General features: G+C 39.1%; 1 protein-coding gene across 1 annotated transcript; it reads right to left on the reverse strand.

The window, feature by feature from the left end:
- Positions 1-1253: 1253 nt before the first annotated feature.
- On the reverse strand, positions 1254-18295 carry LOC140482062 (SOSS complex subunit B2-like). Its single transcript, XM_072578967.1, has 6 exons — positions 17613-18295; positions 17129-17267; positions 10552-10623; positions 8258-8342; positions 8028-8094; positions 1254-4307 (listed from the first exon to the last, which is right to left on the reverse strand). The coding sequence occupies exons 1-6, from the start codon at positions 17701-17703 to the stop codon at positions 4102-4104; spliced, it is 660 nt and encodes a 219-aa protein (XP_072435068.1). The 5' UTR covers positions 17704-18295; the 3' UTR covers positions 1254-4101.
- Between the last annotated feature and the right edge of the window lie 1241 nt (positions 18296-19536).

Genomic DNA, 19536 nt, shown 5'->3' on the forward strand with positions numbered 1-19536 from the left:
AGCCTTACAATCTTCCTTCCAATGCTAGTGAACTGCACAGCCTCACTTTTCACTGCACCATCTTAAAGCATAACATCTGGATTCCCTCCCTACATTCTCTACCCCGCTCCTTTGTAAGACTTGTCAAATGCTAAATAAAGACATGTCAATCTACCTTAATACTACCTTGTAGGGCTTCGTGCCAAATTCTATATGAAACCCTTAAGGTGAACAGCGCTGAGGCATTTTATTAAAGTAGAAACGCACAATAAATCCGAGTGCAAAGAGCTGGATTATATTACATTTTAAAAATAGGGAAAACGAAAAAATTGCTAATGAATCTGGCCTATAAAGCAGTCTCTCCTCGAAGACGTCAAATGACAATAAAGGTCATCGGCCGCGCGTTTAGGTATTTAAATCATAAGCATGTTGGAAAAGGCATTTTTCACCCAGAATCGATCAAAATATGTTGGACGCATTATGGCTCGTATTTAAAAGAATTATTTCCCTTATAGCAAATTTTAATGACAAGCCCAACTGTAAAAAATGAAAACATTAAAATATTCCAGGAGAAAATGTTAAGGAGTAGACATGAAGAGAATGTCATACTAGATTAGTGGTGCTGGAAGAGCACAGCAGTTCAGGCAGCACCCAACGAGCAGCGAAATCGACGTTTCGGGCAAAAGCCCTTCATCAAAATGCTTTATTCCTGATGAAGGGCTTTTGCCCGAAACGTCGATTTCGCTGCTCGTTGGATGCTGCCTGAACTGCTGTGCTCTTCCAGCACCACTAATCCAGTATTTGGTTTTCAGCATCTGCAGTCATTGTTTTTACCATGAAGAGAATGTCATCCTTTAATCAAGCAGTGATATGGATATTGGGTAATGTGTTTCAGAAGTTCAGTTTGCATTGCCGCATCGCCTGCGGTATTGGCAAAAATTGCTTCAATTTTCGGTAAGCTCTCAAACGTACACAGCAAATTCTACCAGCAACGCCGACGCGTTGTGCTCTATGACTCGGTGACTGTGTTAATGGAAAGATTAATGTTTAATATTTATTAACCAGAATACCGCCATCTGCCGGCGACAACTGGCAATGTTTAACCCCAAAAAGGTTAACCCCCTCAACTCGACGATAACGCGCGCTCGGGCTATTTCAGATAACTTTGTTGAATGTGCAGGTTAGCCAGCTTTTAACTATTGCACACTCGCCATTATAACGAACAAAGGAAAATCTATCCCTCAGTAAATCATTGCGGTGCAGAAAGGCTGGTGAATGTTTAAAGAAATGATGCGTGTTTATAAATTCACAAGAATACGAAAGAGAAAAACTAATGGTTCTTGCATAACCAGCTGCACCCTTTCAAGATTCATTTACCGACAAGAATATACTTACGGCCCTCCGAGGGCCACTGTACTTTCAACTTAACAGCAGATACAGCCGACGTTGTGAACGGTCAGCAGATTTCTTACTAGTAAAGCGTTAGAAACATTGACATTACCAGGTAAGTACCAAAGATCCTCCCCCTAAAGACCATTATATACAGAAACAAAATAGTACTAGGCGCATTTCAACATTTCTAATGGCAGCAACCATCACCCATAAAACAGAAACGTCAAAAAAAAACTATTTCGATACAGCAGCTGAAAATAAAATACACCAGTTGGCATTGACACAAACACTCCTGCTATATATCTCATCGCATCATGAAGTGCTCTTGGCCCATTATACTAGCCTTTCCAAGGCCATGCATCAGTTACACCTAGGCCTGGAAGCAAGTCCATTTGTATTGTACATGTAAAGTCAAGTTTTTTTTTAAAAAGTCATCAACTGCTAGCAAAAATACATTATAAAAACATTACAAAAGTGAAAGCTTCTGGTTCTTTTAGTGAGCTGGTGAGATACGTTCAGCAAGAAAGGCTCAAGCCTTGATCTCAAAGCTCAGGGAGCTCTAGGAAGACCAGGCCAAGTATAAAGTAACTTTATAGTGTTTTTGTCACAAAAACAACTCTGTATGGTACTATTGTGCAGAATCTAATAGCCCTGATGGAAGTTGACTATATGTAGAACAGAGCTGGTACTAGATGGAAGACCAGGAAAGAAAACTAATAGGATCAAAGGCAGCGGTATCAGGGATATTTGATTTGACCAGAGGAAAGAACTGCTATTTGCTAACCAGCTGACTTGGAAAATACAAATTTTCAAACTAAAGACCTCATTCTGATACCTCAGCAAATGGTTAGTTCTCTAATTTATTTAGAATTACTAAACTACTATATTGAAGATGGGGGAGGTTGCTTGGGGCTAGACAGAAATCAGGAACAAGGAAGAGGGTATGGGGTAGAAACATCCAAACAACCTCCCCATCTTCTATATACTTATTGGGCAATTCTTTCCTCTGGTCAAACACGCTGGTTCTTCAGAAAAAAAAAATTGATATTGTTGCTACTTCTGATTACTGAATTTCTGCAGTAGCAATTTGTTCAAATTCTGCTTATCATAACAGATCCTTAAACTTAGTGAATTGCAATAAACAAAAATTTAAAATGCTTTTCTAATTTTCAATTAGCCACTGGCTTTAACAGATCACATGATCTGTAATAACAAACTTACAATTCCCTTTAATAGATTTAAATGTAGCCATCGCGTATTGATTTAAATTTAAGGGGACTGGGACAGCATTTAAAGCATACGGGTGAAAAACTTATCCACCCAGAAGTACAGATCGACAAATAAAATAACACTAGGTATAAAAAGTATACAGCAAACCTATGTGCACAAAGAAACTTAAATTGCACAGTACCATTTCTCTTTAGGCCACCACAGAACTATTTTTGAATTGTCGTCACCACCACAATGCAGCAAGTGTGGTAGCTAATTCACAAAATTCAAGTCCCACAGATGGAACTGCAGGCTCAGACAGTGGAATAACTTCCCCACCCCTCTTTAAATGGGGGAAGCACAGCAGCAATGGTGTAATTATGAACCTAAAGTTAGGCCTAGATCATAGTTTAAAATTGCACAAAACAGGCTGGAAGCAAGAAATAAATCACTTAAAAACTTATACATCAAGGTTTAAGATATTAAAATTCACATTAGTGAATGTGCTCATTAAAACTAGCATGTAAGCAGACATGTTAAAATCTGCTCTAAACCAGTTATACATTTATAAATAGTAAACATTTCTGTAGCAACAGTACTGACAACCTTACTGTCAGCTCTGATCCAATGTTAAACTGCATGGCGTCAATGCAACAACTGATGCCCAATAAAAGTGCAATTACAGACTACTTCTGCATGTCATTTGACCTATGGCTTTTAAAGAATTCAATGGCATTTCCTCAGAATCTTCCAACATTAAAAGGGATTGAAGACAGATATACCAACAGATGTCAGCCACCTTGTGTTCTTAGTGATATTCCTTAAATTTAGCAGCAAACTATTCAACAGTGAAGCATGATTAGATAGAATATTCCAACCCTCCATCCTGCTCTCCTCCAGCAAGTCACTGCTCAGCAGCCTGAAGGAAACAAGCTGTTATTTTACCCTCCCTTCAAGCTATAGAAGCAAGCCATTAGATAGTCAGACTGCTACTCTGGCTGGAGATGAGAGACTGTAGATGAAACCTAAGTTCTTGGCTTTGGAAGTTAATTTTAAATGGAAAACAACTTTTTTTAAAACCTCACTGGAGCATAATGTCAATTTCCTGCACTATGATAAACCAGTTGGAGAGATAGCTCCTTTGTAAATTTAGCACAGAATACATGAACAAGATTCAACTGAACACACCCAATGACAGTAAGGTGACAGAATGCCTTTCACTACATGCTATCAGTAATTTAATGGAATTTTATTGACATTTTACCTAATTTATTTTTCCCCCACTGCTCTCAACACAATCACCTCTACTTTCACAACTCATTTTCAGCTCATAAAATAAGTTTGTGCAGCTTGAACACTGCAAGTCACCTCAACTATTGAGCCAATGTTTTACAGTTCAAAATCCCATCTTAAGAGGATTAAAACAAAACATACAAACTCAGTTATGTAAAAATAAAAGTGCATCGAGTGGGTTCAAGTAGGGTGTAGGTTTGAACAAGGCCGATATATACATTTGGCACGTCATCTTTTGAATGCTCTACGTGGGTCTCTTCCATTGCTAACAGTGGTCACTGCAGCAGATCCTTGCGCTAGAGTCATCGGTGGCTGACTTATTGGTCCCCGTCCATTGGGTCTTCCACCACCTACAAAGTTAGGGTTCTGATGTTGATGGTTATTGCTTGATGGGGGAAGTCCCCCTTGCAATGGCCCACATTGTGAGCCATTTCCTAAACAAAAAAATGATTAACAAAATCCTTGACATTAATGTTTATATTGTGAAAAATGCTACATATTAAACTCATTTGAACATTGAGTAGACTTTCAAATCAAACATATGTTCAAGAAATAGCAGCAACACTTTGGTGGTAGAGAGTAAATGTATAGACAATCACTAATGATAGGAAATCTTGCTTGATAGATCAGTTATTTTGAGGATGTAATTATCAGGCGATACAGCAAAAAGCACATGCAGGACTTAAACTTTCAGAAGGTATTCAACAAGTTGTTCTTCAAGATTGGAGGTAGCGGATGGGTGATGCACAAAATATTAGGGAACCGAAATCATCCATTTTGGTAGGAATGAAAAAGCATTAAAAAATAAGTCATTAAATATTAGAATTCAGAGTAAACTTGGGATTTTGAATCAAAAATAACATGATACTCAGATGGTATATTGCAAGTGGAATGCATTACAAGGTTAGAAAGTTTTGCTGTAATTATTTATAAGTCTACAGCAAGAACAATTGCAACATTTAAGAGGCATTTGGATGGGTATATGAATAGAAAGGGTTGGGAGGGATATGGGCCAGGTGCTGGCAGGTGGGACTAGAGAAATTGGGTTGAGATATCTGGTTAGCATGGAAGGGTTGGACTGAAGGGTCTGTTCCCGTGCTGTACATCTCTATGACACCTTGAATACTATGAAGAGTTTTTGTCTTTGCACCAAAAGAAAAAATATACTGAGGATGCAACCAAAGTTCATTATATTTGATTCCTTCATGGAAGAGCTGTCATACCAGATCAATTACAGTCTGTCCATTTGCTCTATAGCTCAAGGACTAGGGTGGTCACATAGGAAAGTATGAGTAAAATGCTGGAAAAGGGTGGGTATAGAAGATATGAGAAGGCTAATCCTTTTGGCCAGTGTAGAATAGTCAATTTCAGGATAAATGTGGTTAGCCATTTAAGATTGAAGAAATATTTTAAGGACCGCAAATCTTTGGGAATTCTCTATCCTGAGCACCATGAATTCCCAAAGATTTACATTCCTTAAAACAAATATTTCCTCAATCCTAAATGACTAACCCCATTTATCCTGAAATTGCCGACTATTCCAGAGACTGTCCAGCCAAAAGAAAGGGCACTGAACAAAAGCAAGCCTTTCATGAAGTCTTAAAATCCTGAGTCAATTAAGTACTTTTTGAAGTGTAGCCATTGTTGTGAGACAGGAAACAGCTGCCAATTTCTACAGAGAGAGAATGTATCTACCAACAAATGTGATAATGTGCAACTGGAAGAGGAATTATGTACCTTAACAGGGGTGGGACTTTGTCAGCATTCCAAATTTGCAATGGGGGTTAGAAGACATCTTTAATTAGACCTCCACACAATCATCAACAGTGTTATGGGGACACACGGAGAATTACTCCAAACACTCATAACACGACACCAAGTTAGGGACAGATGCCAAAATCACATTGCTAGGAAATATCCCCCAGTCTTAAATGGATCATTTCAAAACTTTGTACTATAAATATTTAATCTTTTCACAACTCAGGACATTACATACTTGATATGTGAATTGCAGTCAGATGCTTCAGCAATTTAACTGCAACTAACTTGTTCATTGATGTAGTGTTACATCAGCAAGCAGCAAAACAGCATACAAAATCTAATTCTTTTTCTTAGACTTCAGAACAGAAATCAGAACTGAGCCACTGAACCAACCACGCTGCTGCCAGCTTTGAACCTTCCAAATAAGGAAAACATCCTTCTCCTTACCCAAAAAAAAATGAAGATTCTCTAGTTCTTTCACTAATGATTGTAAATTCATGTTTACCATCACACTTGTAGCAAAACCTGGACAACTTTGGATGCCCTCCTCCACTTCACACTGCTTTAAGAGCAAGTACCCCAGCTTCTCCAATCTCAACAGAAGCTTATTTCTTCCCAGCATGAAGGAGTTACTTCCTTTCAAATCTTTTATCTGAACTTCCACCATTCTTGCAAAACAATTCCCAGTCAGTACTATTCAAATGAAGAGCTCTTCTCACATTCCCCTGTATTGGCTGCCCAGAACTTGATCCTTGTGTCAGGCAATAAGAGTAATTTTTGTCTACTTGATCAACACGTTGTGATCCTCTATCAAACCTTCCCTCATTTTCTTTCATCCAAGAGAACTTCAGCACATCCAACTTGCCACAAAAAGTAACCTATTCTTGCCACAAATAGTGGTGACCAGAACCCAGATGGGACCTTATCTTCATAAAACTTCAACTTCCCTGTGTTTGCGTTTAATGCATAGTTATAGTCAATATTTCATATACTCTAAGCATTGAAACTTCTGCCTTCAAAAGATTAGGGCTCATTAACACCCAGGTTCATTATGCTATTGTGACAAAGCCTCACCCTAATCTGCTGCCAAAATTCATTACTTCATTTCTCTATTAAATTCCATCTGCTACATACCTGCCCAATTTGCTAGCCTAAATGTTTTGGCCAATTGGTAGCCTCCTCATTATCAGCCAATACTACAAATCTAGCATAATTTGCAAATTGCATTACATTCAGATATCTAATCTAGATGTAAAAAAGTGGTCATAAGTAGTGAACAACACCATCTTTCAATCTGAAAGATGACCATTTGCTACAACTTGCAGCTTTTCACCTTGAACATTTGATCTGATACCTAGCCGAATCCACGTGACTCAGTTTTGCTAAACAGCTTTAAGTGATACCTTGTCAAGCATTTTCCTAAACAAAACAATAGATTCTTTCCTTTTTAAAAAATGCAGCTGGAAAACATAGCATCTGTGGAGTGAGAAACTACAAGACATGCTGAGTTTCTCCAGCAATTTCTGATTTTATTTCAAACTATGTATTTTCTAGATAACACCCAAGGCCTAACAATGACAATTCTTATTTCTGGTCTCCTTCCTTTCAGAAAGATGTTGTGAAACTTGAAAGGGTTCAGAAAATATTTGAAGGATGTTACCACAGTTGGAGGATTTGAGCTATAGAGAGAGGTTGAATAGGCTGGGGCTGTTTTCCCTGGACCAGAGGCTGAGGGGTGACCTTATAGACGTTTATAAAAATTCATGAAGGGCTTGGATAGGGTAAATAGACAGTCTCTTCCCTGAGAGGGGGGGGGGGGTGGGGTCCAGAACTAGATAGCATAGATTTAGGGTGAGGGGGAAGATATAAAAAAAGAGAGACCTAAGGGGCAACTTTTTCACTAGAGGATGGTAAGTATATGGAATGAGCTACCAGAGAAAATGGTGGAGGCCAGTACAATTGCAACATTAAAGAGGCATTTGGATAGGTATATGAATAGGAAGGATTTGGAGGGATATGGGACGGGTGCTGGCAGGTGGGACTAGATTTGTTGGGATATCTGGTCAGTATGGACAAGTTGGACCAAAGGGTCTGTTTCCGTGCTATACATCCCTACGCCTATATTTGGTAGGGCATCAGTAAAACATTAAAATTAGAAATATCTTCATTAGTTAATGTTAGCAAGGATAAATATTTTCAGAACAATTAGTTTAGCAAAAGGTGAAAGTTTTCTGCAGACCAGTTGATAAAATTAAAAGGCAATGAATGATTAGAATACAGGGTAAATGAGGAGTTAAAATGAAGAGTACAGAAGAACAAGTAGACACTGCAGTGATCATCCACAAGCACATCTATCGCACTGTACTGTAGAGTGATCTGCATTCCAAGCTTACCTGCTTGCATCTGTCCATTTGTAGCCAGCTGACTAGGAGGAGAATTGTTTCTATGTTCACTTTGTGCCTTGGTAAACCATTTAAAATTTAAAAAGAAAGAATAGTAATCACAGACAATGAGGAATAAAACTCTGCAGTAAAAAGAATTACACAAAATAGAGCATATTGATTTTTTAAAAAGCATCATAATGCCAACAGAACATGCTTTCAACAATCCTAATGCCACTTACAACTTTGTTTGTTTGGTTCAGCTGGTTGAGGTATTCTGGATTTGGTTCACTAAAGTTGGGTACTTCTGAATATACCATACAAAACCTGACAGCAAAGTAAAGAAAACATTAAAATATTACACTCAGCAAAAATTTGAAAATTAGTTGCAACATCGGTTGAGGGGCAGCAAAATGGAGGATCTACAGAGTTGAAAAATAACTGCCCTGGTTTCAGCTACCATCAGCTGATGTACTGACCAAAAAGGAAATGAAGGAAACATCTTTAGGTTACTGTTAAACATAATCAGAGCAGTATTGGCACACAAAGTAGCAGTACACAGTCTCTTCACCAGTACCACCACCACCACCACCACCACATTTCCCTACAACCCTAAATCCCCACCTCAAGAGACTTGCATGGCCAGAAACAGGTTACAAAAGTGGCTAATTGTCACTTCCGGCACTAGTCAGATGAAATAAAAAAGATAGACAGATACTGACAATCTTAAGCAGAAACTGCTGTGGAAACCCAACTGGTCTGACAGCATCTGAGAAGAGAAAGTAAAGTTAATATTTCAAACCCACTTTCTCATAAATGCTGCTGTGTTTACCCAGCAATTTGTATTGGGTTAGAGAAATTTGGAGCAAAGCAGCCAGATCTGCATCAATCACCTCCTGCTTCTCATTAACTTGGTCCCAAGTCTACCTTCTCATCCCCACCCTAAAATTTACTAACAGACATCGCGAGCAAGCACAATGTTATACAGGTTACATAATATACAAGGAATGACTTTGTTATGTGGAGATTCAAATGGTTATGTCAGCAATAATAGATTTTTGCAGTGCAGAAATACCATGAAAACATGTATACAAAAAAATAGAATTCTTCTCTTTGAAGCTTCATTATCAATATTTTTGCAACTAGTGTTCCACTGTGGAGAATACATCAAAATAGCCCCCTTGACAGATTAGTGGTAAGGCTATTAGTTCAGGTTCTGCATTGTGAATCATGCAGTGTGATCCCAAAACTAAACAAAGATTCCTAGTTATTTGATGTTAAACTAGTCTTGCCCATGGCCTTTCCCACAACTCCAAAAATGAGATGTACATTTTTGGAGCAGAAAGTCAAACCAGTTATCTTTAATGAGAATAAATGAAAAACCCAAGTAATTAAAGCCCCAAAATGTTTTGTACTGACTAGGATACTGACATAAAACAGCATTTAAGTTACTAAACAGAAACATTACCACACAATTGAAGACTTCATGGTAAAGGGGTAGGTGATACAAGCATGGATAGAGAATGGGTCAACCAAAACAATTCTGAAAAATGTTACTGCACAGGGAAGGATGTTCAGGCCACAAGTATTTACAAACTATATTAATGCACTGGATGAAAGGACTGACTGTACTGTGGTCAAATCTGCTGACATTAAGATGATGCACAGAAAAAAAAAGTTGAGGAAAATGCAGTCTGCAAAAGTTGATATAGAAATGAAGTACATGCACAAATGTGACTGATGCAATATCAAGTTCTCTGCCCAAAGACAGATCCTTTGGAATCATTCCAACCAAAACAAAATGCCATGCTGTTTTACAGAGAAGGAAGTCAGGTACCACCAAAACCATGTCTGACTCAGATGGTGCAGAGAATAGAAATCTATGACTTGAACATTAATTGCACTCTACCCATAGATTGAGCAGAGTCAAATCAATAGTCGTTGAAGAAACTGGTGTGCTAATAGAGAAATTTCTTCTGAGCACTGAAAATCTTGAAATTCTGTAGAGTTGTGGAGTCTACATCACCAAAAATACACAAGGTTGTGTTGAGTCAGATTGAACAATAGGAAACTCAAAAGGTAACTGTGGAATACAGAGTGAGTGCAAGCCAAGCCTGAATGAACAATGACTTTATTGATGGAGAGCAAGCTTTGGGAAGGAGCATTTTCTCTTGCCGCTATTTTTGTTCTATTAGAATTGTGCTTAAATCTCTATAGAAAGCAGAAGTAAGCTCAACTTAGCAATTAAGCTTTTATTTTAGTCCTGTTAAGAGACTAAAATATCCAGTAGAAGGACTGGGGGAAACGAAATGCAGAAACAATATATTAAAAGAAACCAGAGTCTGAAATTTCTCATTCCAGTTCTCTGCTTACCTGAAGGCATCAATGCTATTGGGTACAGCCCCCACAGGTACATGATTGGCTGCCCAGATGCACAAGAGCTATAAATGAATGAAGTCAGTCTGACAGTTTACAAGAATGAACTTGAACACAGCGAGTTTCCTGGGAATTCTTGATGTCACCCAGTCATACTTACTCTCCTATTTTTTGAAGATCGCCACCTCTCCCGGTATAGAGTGTTAGGCAGTTTTTCCACATTGAAGCATAGCTGAGCAAACAAAGGTCATGGAGAAAAATCAGTGAATTAAAAATGGTAAAATAATTCAAATACTGTACAAAATGCAAGAGGAAAAACGTTAGGAGCACATTACTAAACAAAGAGGCTCTACAGTGAGTCCAGTAACTTAATAGCACATCTTCCACTACAACTTGTAAAAAGTACATGCAATTACCACCTCCTGCCACAGGATGGCAGAAACGTCTAGTCCAAAGACAAATTTAGATTTTATTGTCACATGTACTCAAGTATAATAACCATCAATGCCAGAATAGGCCTAATCTTTTTGCCATTCCTTTCAAGAATGAAAGCTTCAACCAAATAGTTATGACAAACTCTACCCCAGAATAGAGGTATCTAAAATTAGTTTGTTCTTCCAGCTCCAACCTGTAGGAGTTGAATTGTAACTTTCATTAATCCTTTAAATGGCACAGAAACATGTAAAAACAGATTTTGAAAATAGGAGTAGACCATTCAGCCTTTTTGCATCTGCTCCATTTGTGGATACTTAGTAGCCTGTAATTTCAATTGTACAGCTCAGGAGATCCTCCATAGACAGGAAATGTTAAAAATTGAGTCACTCTGGAAATGGCACAGCTGTCAGCCACATCTCCATTTTCACTGAAGTTTTATTATTAGAATGTTCTAAGAGCATACATCTTAACCATATTTTGGTTTTATATTCAGCATTTAAAAACCTGCTTACACTTGTGTATGTGCAGAATAACTTCTGTCTGTTGAGAGAAGTTTCCCAATCGCAATAAATACAAGTTAACAAATAAAAGCACTGCATTGGAAAATAATCAGAAAACTGTCTACAATTACCAGTTAATACACTGATTTCAAATGGATTATTTTTGGGCTGGGCAGACAGAAAAGGATGAATTGGTTGGAGGAAATGGCTCTTTGTACAACATATAAGCAGTCTGCACGGATAACAAAAACACCATTAATTGCCTCTTGATGACAGTGGATGCCAAAAATAATCAGGATGGTTTGTTGCCAGTGGTTTAGGCAACAGAGTACTTTCTCAAGCTACTTGTGGAAGATTTAAAAGGGACTGAAAATCAAATAAAATGTTGAGCAAGTTCTGCTCAAGTAACCAGCACTAGAATATGGAAAATTGAGCCACATAGTAACGGGTTATACTTCATGAATTCTGTCTTAATCAAGGTAATATGGATCCATAATTCCATCACGTTAATTTGCAGAATAGGCCAGATGCTCCCTTCACCTTCAAGGATGCTTTTGTTTTCCATGCAGATGCCTTTCATTTTTTAGACTTGTGACTCTTTACACTTAAACTGCCTAGCCAGATTAGTTGCTTGTTTCAGCAGTTGAGAATTTTGTATCATAAAGGAACAATCTTACCGTCTGCCAGCGGTATAGAAATTGACACCACTGTAAACTACTAACGACCAAGTGAAATTTGAACAAGTATCAGGGACCAACTATAGTACCTATATTTCCACATCTAACCAAGTAATTAAACTCAAATCATTCTAGAACCATTCAAAATTCCAAATCAAAGTGCACATATGGTACAAGTACACAATCTACTACTTTAATTCTGTTTTGATATATAATATTGTTATGTCCAAATCAGATACTTTATTATACGCTAAACCCAAAGTTCATTTCATTACAATTAGACCATAAACTCTGCTTCAAAATTGAGGTATACAATCACCCTTCAGCTGCTGAAGGGGCTCAAACATTTTTAATATGAGTGATAATCACAGAACTGATCCTTGCCCACTTTTGAAGTAATGTTTGTATAACTGCTGTGTATTTTTAGACAGTTTTTTTTTGACAAGCACAATTAAATTCCCCTTTTCCCACAAGTATAACTGCCAGCAAAATCTAAAAATGGAGTTACAGCCATTTGAAAATAAAATTGACCAGAACTTAAATCTAGAGAAATCAGAAGCTAATCATCCTTTTGCACAAGATTTCTTTTCTGGACTAGAAAAATTGCTTAAGAAAAAAAAACAGAAAGAAGTTGCAATGTGAAGGCAGCAAAATAGGAAACTGACATGTTAACAGATGTGTGTAAACCCACACTCACCAAATGACGTCAAGAATCATTTCCTGCTTTCACCCATATATCTTGCCTCATGCTAAGAGGCTTGGCCTTCCCATTTATGTTAAGAGTGAAAGCAGAAGAAAAATAAACGCTGCACACCATTTCAAGATTAATACAGTTGAACAAACTGTAGTGCTGACATGTGCCCCACTGGTTTGCAACATGTCAAATTGCACAGTGAAAAACAAACAAACTGAACATCATGCAGCAGATTTAAAGCTGCTTAGTAAATGACAGGCATGTTCTCACCATAACTATCTTAAGGTAAACTGCCCATGAAGGACGGAAAACATGTAGATGCTACAGAAGTACAGCTCGTGCATACAGAGAGTCAGACAGAAACATCAAGGATAATTTTGCTTCTACACTGAGCTTTCGCATCATTTTTATAAAGTGGATAACTGAATTAAACCATCTATATATACACATATTGGGCCTCAGTATTGCTCAAATAGCACTGGAGCTTTCACCTTTATGCAAACAGCTTGAAGGGTGTAAACTCATCTGCCATTATTTTATACTATGATAACAAGGGAACTTATTGAGAAATACAATTTTCATGCTGAAGTCAAAACAAAACCATGACAAATGCTTGTTTGATGGCTAAATCATTTAACTCTAAGCTGGAACAAATTTATCCTGGAAACATCCAGTGTTGGAAGTGAACCAGACAGAGTGCAAAAATCAACTTTGCCAAATCACTGAAGCAAACAACATTTCTAAAGTGTTTAAAAAGCACAAACATGAGGCTGTGGTTTGAATATATTACAGAATTTTCAGAAAATCTGCTTAGAATAGAACAGATTGATACTCCAGCATTTATTCATTCAGAAAAGGCTTCAGGTGCTTTGATTTCTTGAACAATTAATCCAGTGATAAATTGCAAATACTGTACCCTGAGCCCCTGAGGTTCCTGTATCTGTAGCGAAACATAAAAGGTGCTTCTTCCATTCAACCTGTATGGTTTTAGCTGTAAGAAATGCCTCAGTTTTAAAAGTGGGCTTGTAATAAGTTGTAGGTTAAGGATGATGTAGATATTTGACATTGTCCTTCACATATGGATCCTGGGTCTGAACAGAGTTCATTTATCCACAATGTTTTTTTTAAAAAAAACACAAGTGTCTGTGAAATATAGTCACAATTTCAATGTTCAACCAGGCAAACGATCAGATCTCAGCTAAAGTTCAGTATACTGCATATCGACAACCTCAGGGAAATAAAGATTAACGTTGTGTGAAGTCAAACATGAATTTAGTCAAGTTCAATTTAGCACAATGCTGAACCCCCATTCAGCTTGAAACGTGTACCATCTTTCAATCAATTCACTTAAAAAAAACTTTTGTAGGATAACCAGACCCTGGAGCAGGACAGGAGTGTTATAGGAAGCAGCAATACAAACAAACATTCAGCAGGAGAGCTGGGAAGGCAGAGGATCTTAAAACTCAGTGTGAAAGATACAATGGGCGAAGTGCAATGATAGTGGAATGCAAGGAGACAATGCAAGTAGATCTGTAACAAAACAGAAGACACATGCCATAGTTTAAATATCAAAAGGGCAGAGTGAAAACTGGTTGGCTATCATACCCAGAATTTGATGCAAGAGGCACATAGCAGAAGTTACAGCTCACATCTTGCTGGAAAGATAATGCTCAGTTCACCAGTATCATTGGGAAAATGGGCAAATGGTCCAGGCAGAATTACAAATGGCTACAAGATTATTGGTTGGCTTGGTTCTTTTCATTGTGTCCTTCACACAAACAGCATCATAGCTTTACCCTTCATATTATTCTTTTTGGAATTTGCTGGAGTTGCACAAAGTTAAGTGGTATTTAGCAGAAATACCTTTTAACTGCATAGTAATTCCAACCAACTCCAGTTCAGAAAATAAACTGAAATTGTTGAGTGTAATTTTGCCCCAAACAGAAAATTCTCAAACTTAAAAGACTATCTCAATCTCATCTTTTTACCCTTTGCTCATTCTGCCCCCAGTTTAATTAATTCACCCTCCATCTATTACTCGTGTCTTTCTCAATTATTGAAGAGCTAGTCCTTTGGTCCCATCATACACTCAGATCCTAGTTGCTGTCACCATTCTGTTGTCAGCTTGAACTTCCAGTATCTTGGAGCTGAACGATGGCGAAGGTTCCTCACTCCAGCAAGATCTGGGCCCTTCAATCAAAGGTTAGTGGCAGAAATTAAAAGTTACAAGATCAATAAACAAGAAACTTAGTGTTCATAATTTCAAGAGCAGCATAAATTCGGAGGCTTAGCAGAATACCAAAAGGTGGCAATCAAATCAAAGCTATTGTTATTTCGAGACACAATATTTACAGTGGGATATGTAGGAATGTAAGAATCTGGCACTTGCAGATGGACCAGGGAGAGAATAAAGTCATAGGATGGACGTTACCAAGGTTAACAAATTACACAGAGAAAGTGGGCATGAGACTGCAAGCAATATATTATAGATTGAAGTGTATCAGACAGCAGCCAACTTGCAAGGACTTCGTACAGCCAAAAGGTGCACAAGAACTCAAAAGGGAAGATTTGTGCCAGTCTTCAGACCTCATTACCCCTCTCCAAAACAAAAGAAAACCAACCGCAACCCTGCCATCCTGGCAAACTATATCCCATCCTCATCTCATTCTCTTCTTCAATGTCCTTTAATGCATGTTCACCTCCCAGATACCTTTCCTTCATTCTTGGAAGCCCATGTACAACTCCCATCAATCCTGTTTCCATTCCGGTTCTTGTACTAAGGTGACTCAGACCAATAAGTCAGAAATCATACCCTAAGGATGAAGGAGGGAAAAACCTTGTCACTTCATCCTTTAGTTTGACAACTTTTGACTGATGGTGGCCACATCGACCTCCTCAAATTCTCTCCTTGGCAGCCAGCGAGGTAGGGTTATTCTAACCTGGACTCAGAATCTTAGCCAGAGAATCACTTACAATGGCAGGTTACCAACCTGTCTAACCCCCTCCCCAACCAAAACACATCCAAAATCTATCCTGGGCTCCTTATTGCTCATCTACATGCTACCCCACAGGAACATCACCCCAAAACATAGCATTAACTTTCAGACATGCTCTGATGGTACCCAGCTCTGCTTGATCACCTCTGTCAACTGCTCTAATGGTATCCAGTACTCATGAGATTTTTTTCTTCAAAACAGACCTATTTCTTTGTCTATTCCAATGCATCCCTGACTGGTGTCCCTCTTTCTACCATGTAAACTGGACACCATCCAAACTGCTGCTCACATCCTAACTCTCAGCAAGTCCAGTTTCCCCATCCACCAGGTTCACAGACCTACATTAGTCAGTCAAGTCCTTTTTTTAAAATTCTCATACTGTTTTAGAATCCCTAAACACCTTCAATGTTTGCTATTTAATCTTCAAGTCTCTATGATATGTGCAATTCTGATTCTAGCCCCTCATGCATGCGTGACCACACCAAAGTCAACAAACCTCCAATTACTAAGGTCCTAGCCTCAAGAATTCTCTTACTATCGTCCTTTAAGACACTACTTAAAATTACTTCTGGACAGCTTATATTTTACATCAAATCTCTCACCGTGAGAGAGTGTCAAGCTCCTTTGAAGTACCTTGTGGGGGTTAATTTTAAAAATGAGCCATATAAAGTCATAATTGTTGAAGCGGTCAGAGAGGCAAAGATGAAGACAGCTCTGAAGAGAACACATGACATGGTATTTCAAGCCACAGTTCAGCTCCTAAAAATGTCTCCATTATTCAGTGGCAAGATGTAAGACAACCTAGTCAAGAGTTGACTTATTAAAACCACTAACAGTATATCAACATTAGAACATGGGAGTGACTTATGGCTGAAAACCAAAACAGAGGGGAACAGAACTGCATATACAGTGATGAGTTAGCCATAGTTGAAGATAGGTTAACATCTGTACAAAACAGATTCTGAAAAAAACATTTGGCATTGATCAGTTGCAAATTCTTAATAATCTAAGTGGATCAAGTTGTCATTGCACATCTCTATTAAGGTTGTACAAATTAATGTCATATTGTTAAATTTTAATCATTTGAAAAAAACTTCATATCACTAAGCTTATTTTACAGGAGTCCATTCAGCTCCAGTATCTCCAAAGGACTTCGTGCACCATGGGAGTCATATTCTTAAGTTTGTTATTCAGGCAGAAAACTAACACCTCACCTACTAGGTCCAAATGAAACATCTTTAATTATCCTGGCAGGATCATCAAGAATCCCAGTGGCAATTTAAACTAGCGTTCTTTACCCATTCCCCGAATTGCCATTGTAACTGAACGCCTGCCAGTTTGCAATGGTTAATATTTTTACTGTAAACAGACATCTAACGATACTGGCACGCTGTGTCATTCGGACACGTTCTGCCATTTGGCCACATTGACGTACCCTCTCGTCAAGCGAATGATATCCCCGGGCTGAATTAGACCTCCAACCTCATCCCACACTGAAATTGTGATGCTGCCAGTTTTATCGGCTACTTTGCACGACCTCACTTCATGTCCATCTTTAGTTTTGGTAACGCGACCTGCACAGAGAGTGAATAAAAACCTATAATTAGTTTCAGAAGCGTACATTCATAAGGCTGTCCAGAAGCGGATGCACTTAACTGCACCAGAAATAAAACTCACAGATAAAAGAAATTTGGAGGCGTCGCTTTGATATAGGAAGCTGACCTGTACCTCGCTAACACTTTTTTAAAAACTGGCTTGGTTCACTTTCCTTTTTTTTCCAAAAGGACTCAATGATCATACTTCCAGCGTGTCTTGGGTTTTTTTAGTAAACTTAAATAGACAGACCGTCTGGTCATTATTTAAACGATCAAATGGCAACTTATTTCTTTTTTCAGGGCTGGAGCCCCTACCTAACTTACCTATTTCCAGAACAATAAAGATGACATTTAAATTTTTCATTCCTGGTTTAATGTCTTTTACAAATGCGTATGTGTCGTTGGCCATGCTCATGGTGATTGTGAAAATTTGCGGACACACAACGCAACACAAAGCATCACTCAGGAGGGGAAAAAACAGCCTCGCTGGCTAGAGTCCTGGCTCCGTGTGCGGGAAGGCGGCTGCTTACTGCCCCGCTTCTCTCACACGGGGGAAAAAAAAGAGGGCGAAGAGAAAAAAAAATTGCAACTTCCGCAGATTACAAGTCCCTTTGGTGACAATTCTAGTTAATGCTTCCTTCTGATTCAAAAAGCCAGTGAGTACCGAAAAAAGTCAGGGATTTAAATTTTAAAACCAAAGAGAAAACAGCTCAGCTCTCACTCCTGCTCTTCCTCCCCCAATCACTCCCACGCTAATTTTTTTGTTGCAGTGATAAGCAAACTCTGGCTCACAGACAGGAACATACATACACTCTTTTAAACTCTCATCTGAGCTAGCAGCAACTTTTTTTTAATTAGCTGACTCGAGTCATGATTAAACCCCGTGATCAGAATATATGACCGGGATAAAAGCTCCTGACTTCGCCCTACTCCGACTATAACCTGCCTTTCGGGGTTTTTTTTTGCCCCACTACCCAGCACCCCTGACTACTCCACAACTCTCACACAAAAGCCCACTCGACGCAAACGTGCGCTGCCAGCGCCTTTTATAGAGCGCCGGCGCATTTACGGCAGTCGTGAAACGTTCCTGTCGCTACGTGACGCAGGAACCGTTGGAGAAGGCGGGGCGAGTGACGCTGTTCGGTTATTTCGCCCCTTCTAACTTTGGACTGGGTTCAACTCCACTGCTTCTGGGATTTTTTTAAAACTGTTTTTCAATCGGGGAAAAAAAACAATGTGTAAAATTACCAGTGGTTCTCAAGGCGTGCACCACCCCCGCCACACACACACACACACACACACAAAAGTATCCAATCAGGGAGGAACGTAGGCGGGGAGGCTGATTGGCTGATGAATGTCCGGATGTTCCAAACCATTGTCTCCGCGTTCCAATCCTATTGGTTCACATTTTATCCCACCCTGCTACCGGGCACGTGGGCCTGGCAGTGCGGGCTCATCTGTCCCTGTTACCCTGAGGCACGTGGGCCTGGCAGGGCGGGCTCATCTGTCCCTGTTACCCTGAGGCACGTGGGCCTGGCAGGGCGGGCTCAAGGGTTCCTGCTGCCCTGGGGCAGCTGGGCCTGTCACCGCTGCCCAGGGCCACACGGGCTGGCAGTGCAGTTTTCTAGTGTGATGAATGGTGATGTTCCATAGATTTTGCTGCGGCTTCATTAAACATACACAAGTCCAAAACGTAATTGTAAGTGACGTTAAATATGTGAAATTATTGTTCAGATACATTAGTCCAGTGTCCATTTTAAATTCTTTTGAGATGCAATTTTGTTTTCCTTGTCTTGAGACCGTAGAATTAATATTTCTCCTCTCCCCAAAATACATCTTTTTTTCTCATTGCAAAATTGTAGAAAATGGGACAGAGAATTTTACATGTGTATTGGTGTGAGCCCATTGTAGACATTCAGAGGGGGCTTTATTGATTCACCTTGGCCTGTGATACACTTAAGTGGTGTTCTGTATAATGAAGTTATATTCTGCACCATGATCTCCAAAGGAGGAAGGGTTCTGAAGCTATGTAAAAAGATACTTTTTTTTTTAGATTAGATTACTTACAGTGTGGAAACAGGCCCTTCGGCCCAACAAGTCCACACCGCCCCGCCGAAGCGTAACCCACCCATACCCCTACATCTACATCTACATCTACCCCTTACCCAACACTACGGGCAATTTAGCATGGCCAATTCACCTGACCTGCACATCTTTGGATTGTGGGAGGAAACCGGAGCACCCGGAG

Source organism: Chiloscyllium punctatum, chromosome 10, assembly GCF_047496795.1.
Source record: "Chiloscyllium punctatum isolate Juve2018m chromosome 10, sChiPun1.3, whole genome shotgun sequence".
Lineage (NCBI taxonomy): Eukaryota > Metazoa > Chordata > Chondrichthyes > Orectolobiformes > Hemiscylliidae > Chiloscyllium > Chiloscyllium punctatum.

Coding starts and splice junctions, on each gene's coding strand:
- LOC140482062 (XM_072578967.1), bottom strand. CDS start 17,703: ATGAGCATGGCCAACGACACATACGCATTTGTAAAAGACATTAAACCA. Junction 8,095..8,257: donor TGAACCAAACAAACAAAGTT/GTAAGTGGCATT, acceptor TGGTTTACCAAG/GCACAAAGTGAACATAGAAA. Junction 4,308..8,027: donor AAATGGACAGATGCAAGCAG/GTAAGCTTGGAA, acceptor TTTTTTGTTTAG/GAAATGGCTCACAATGTGGG.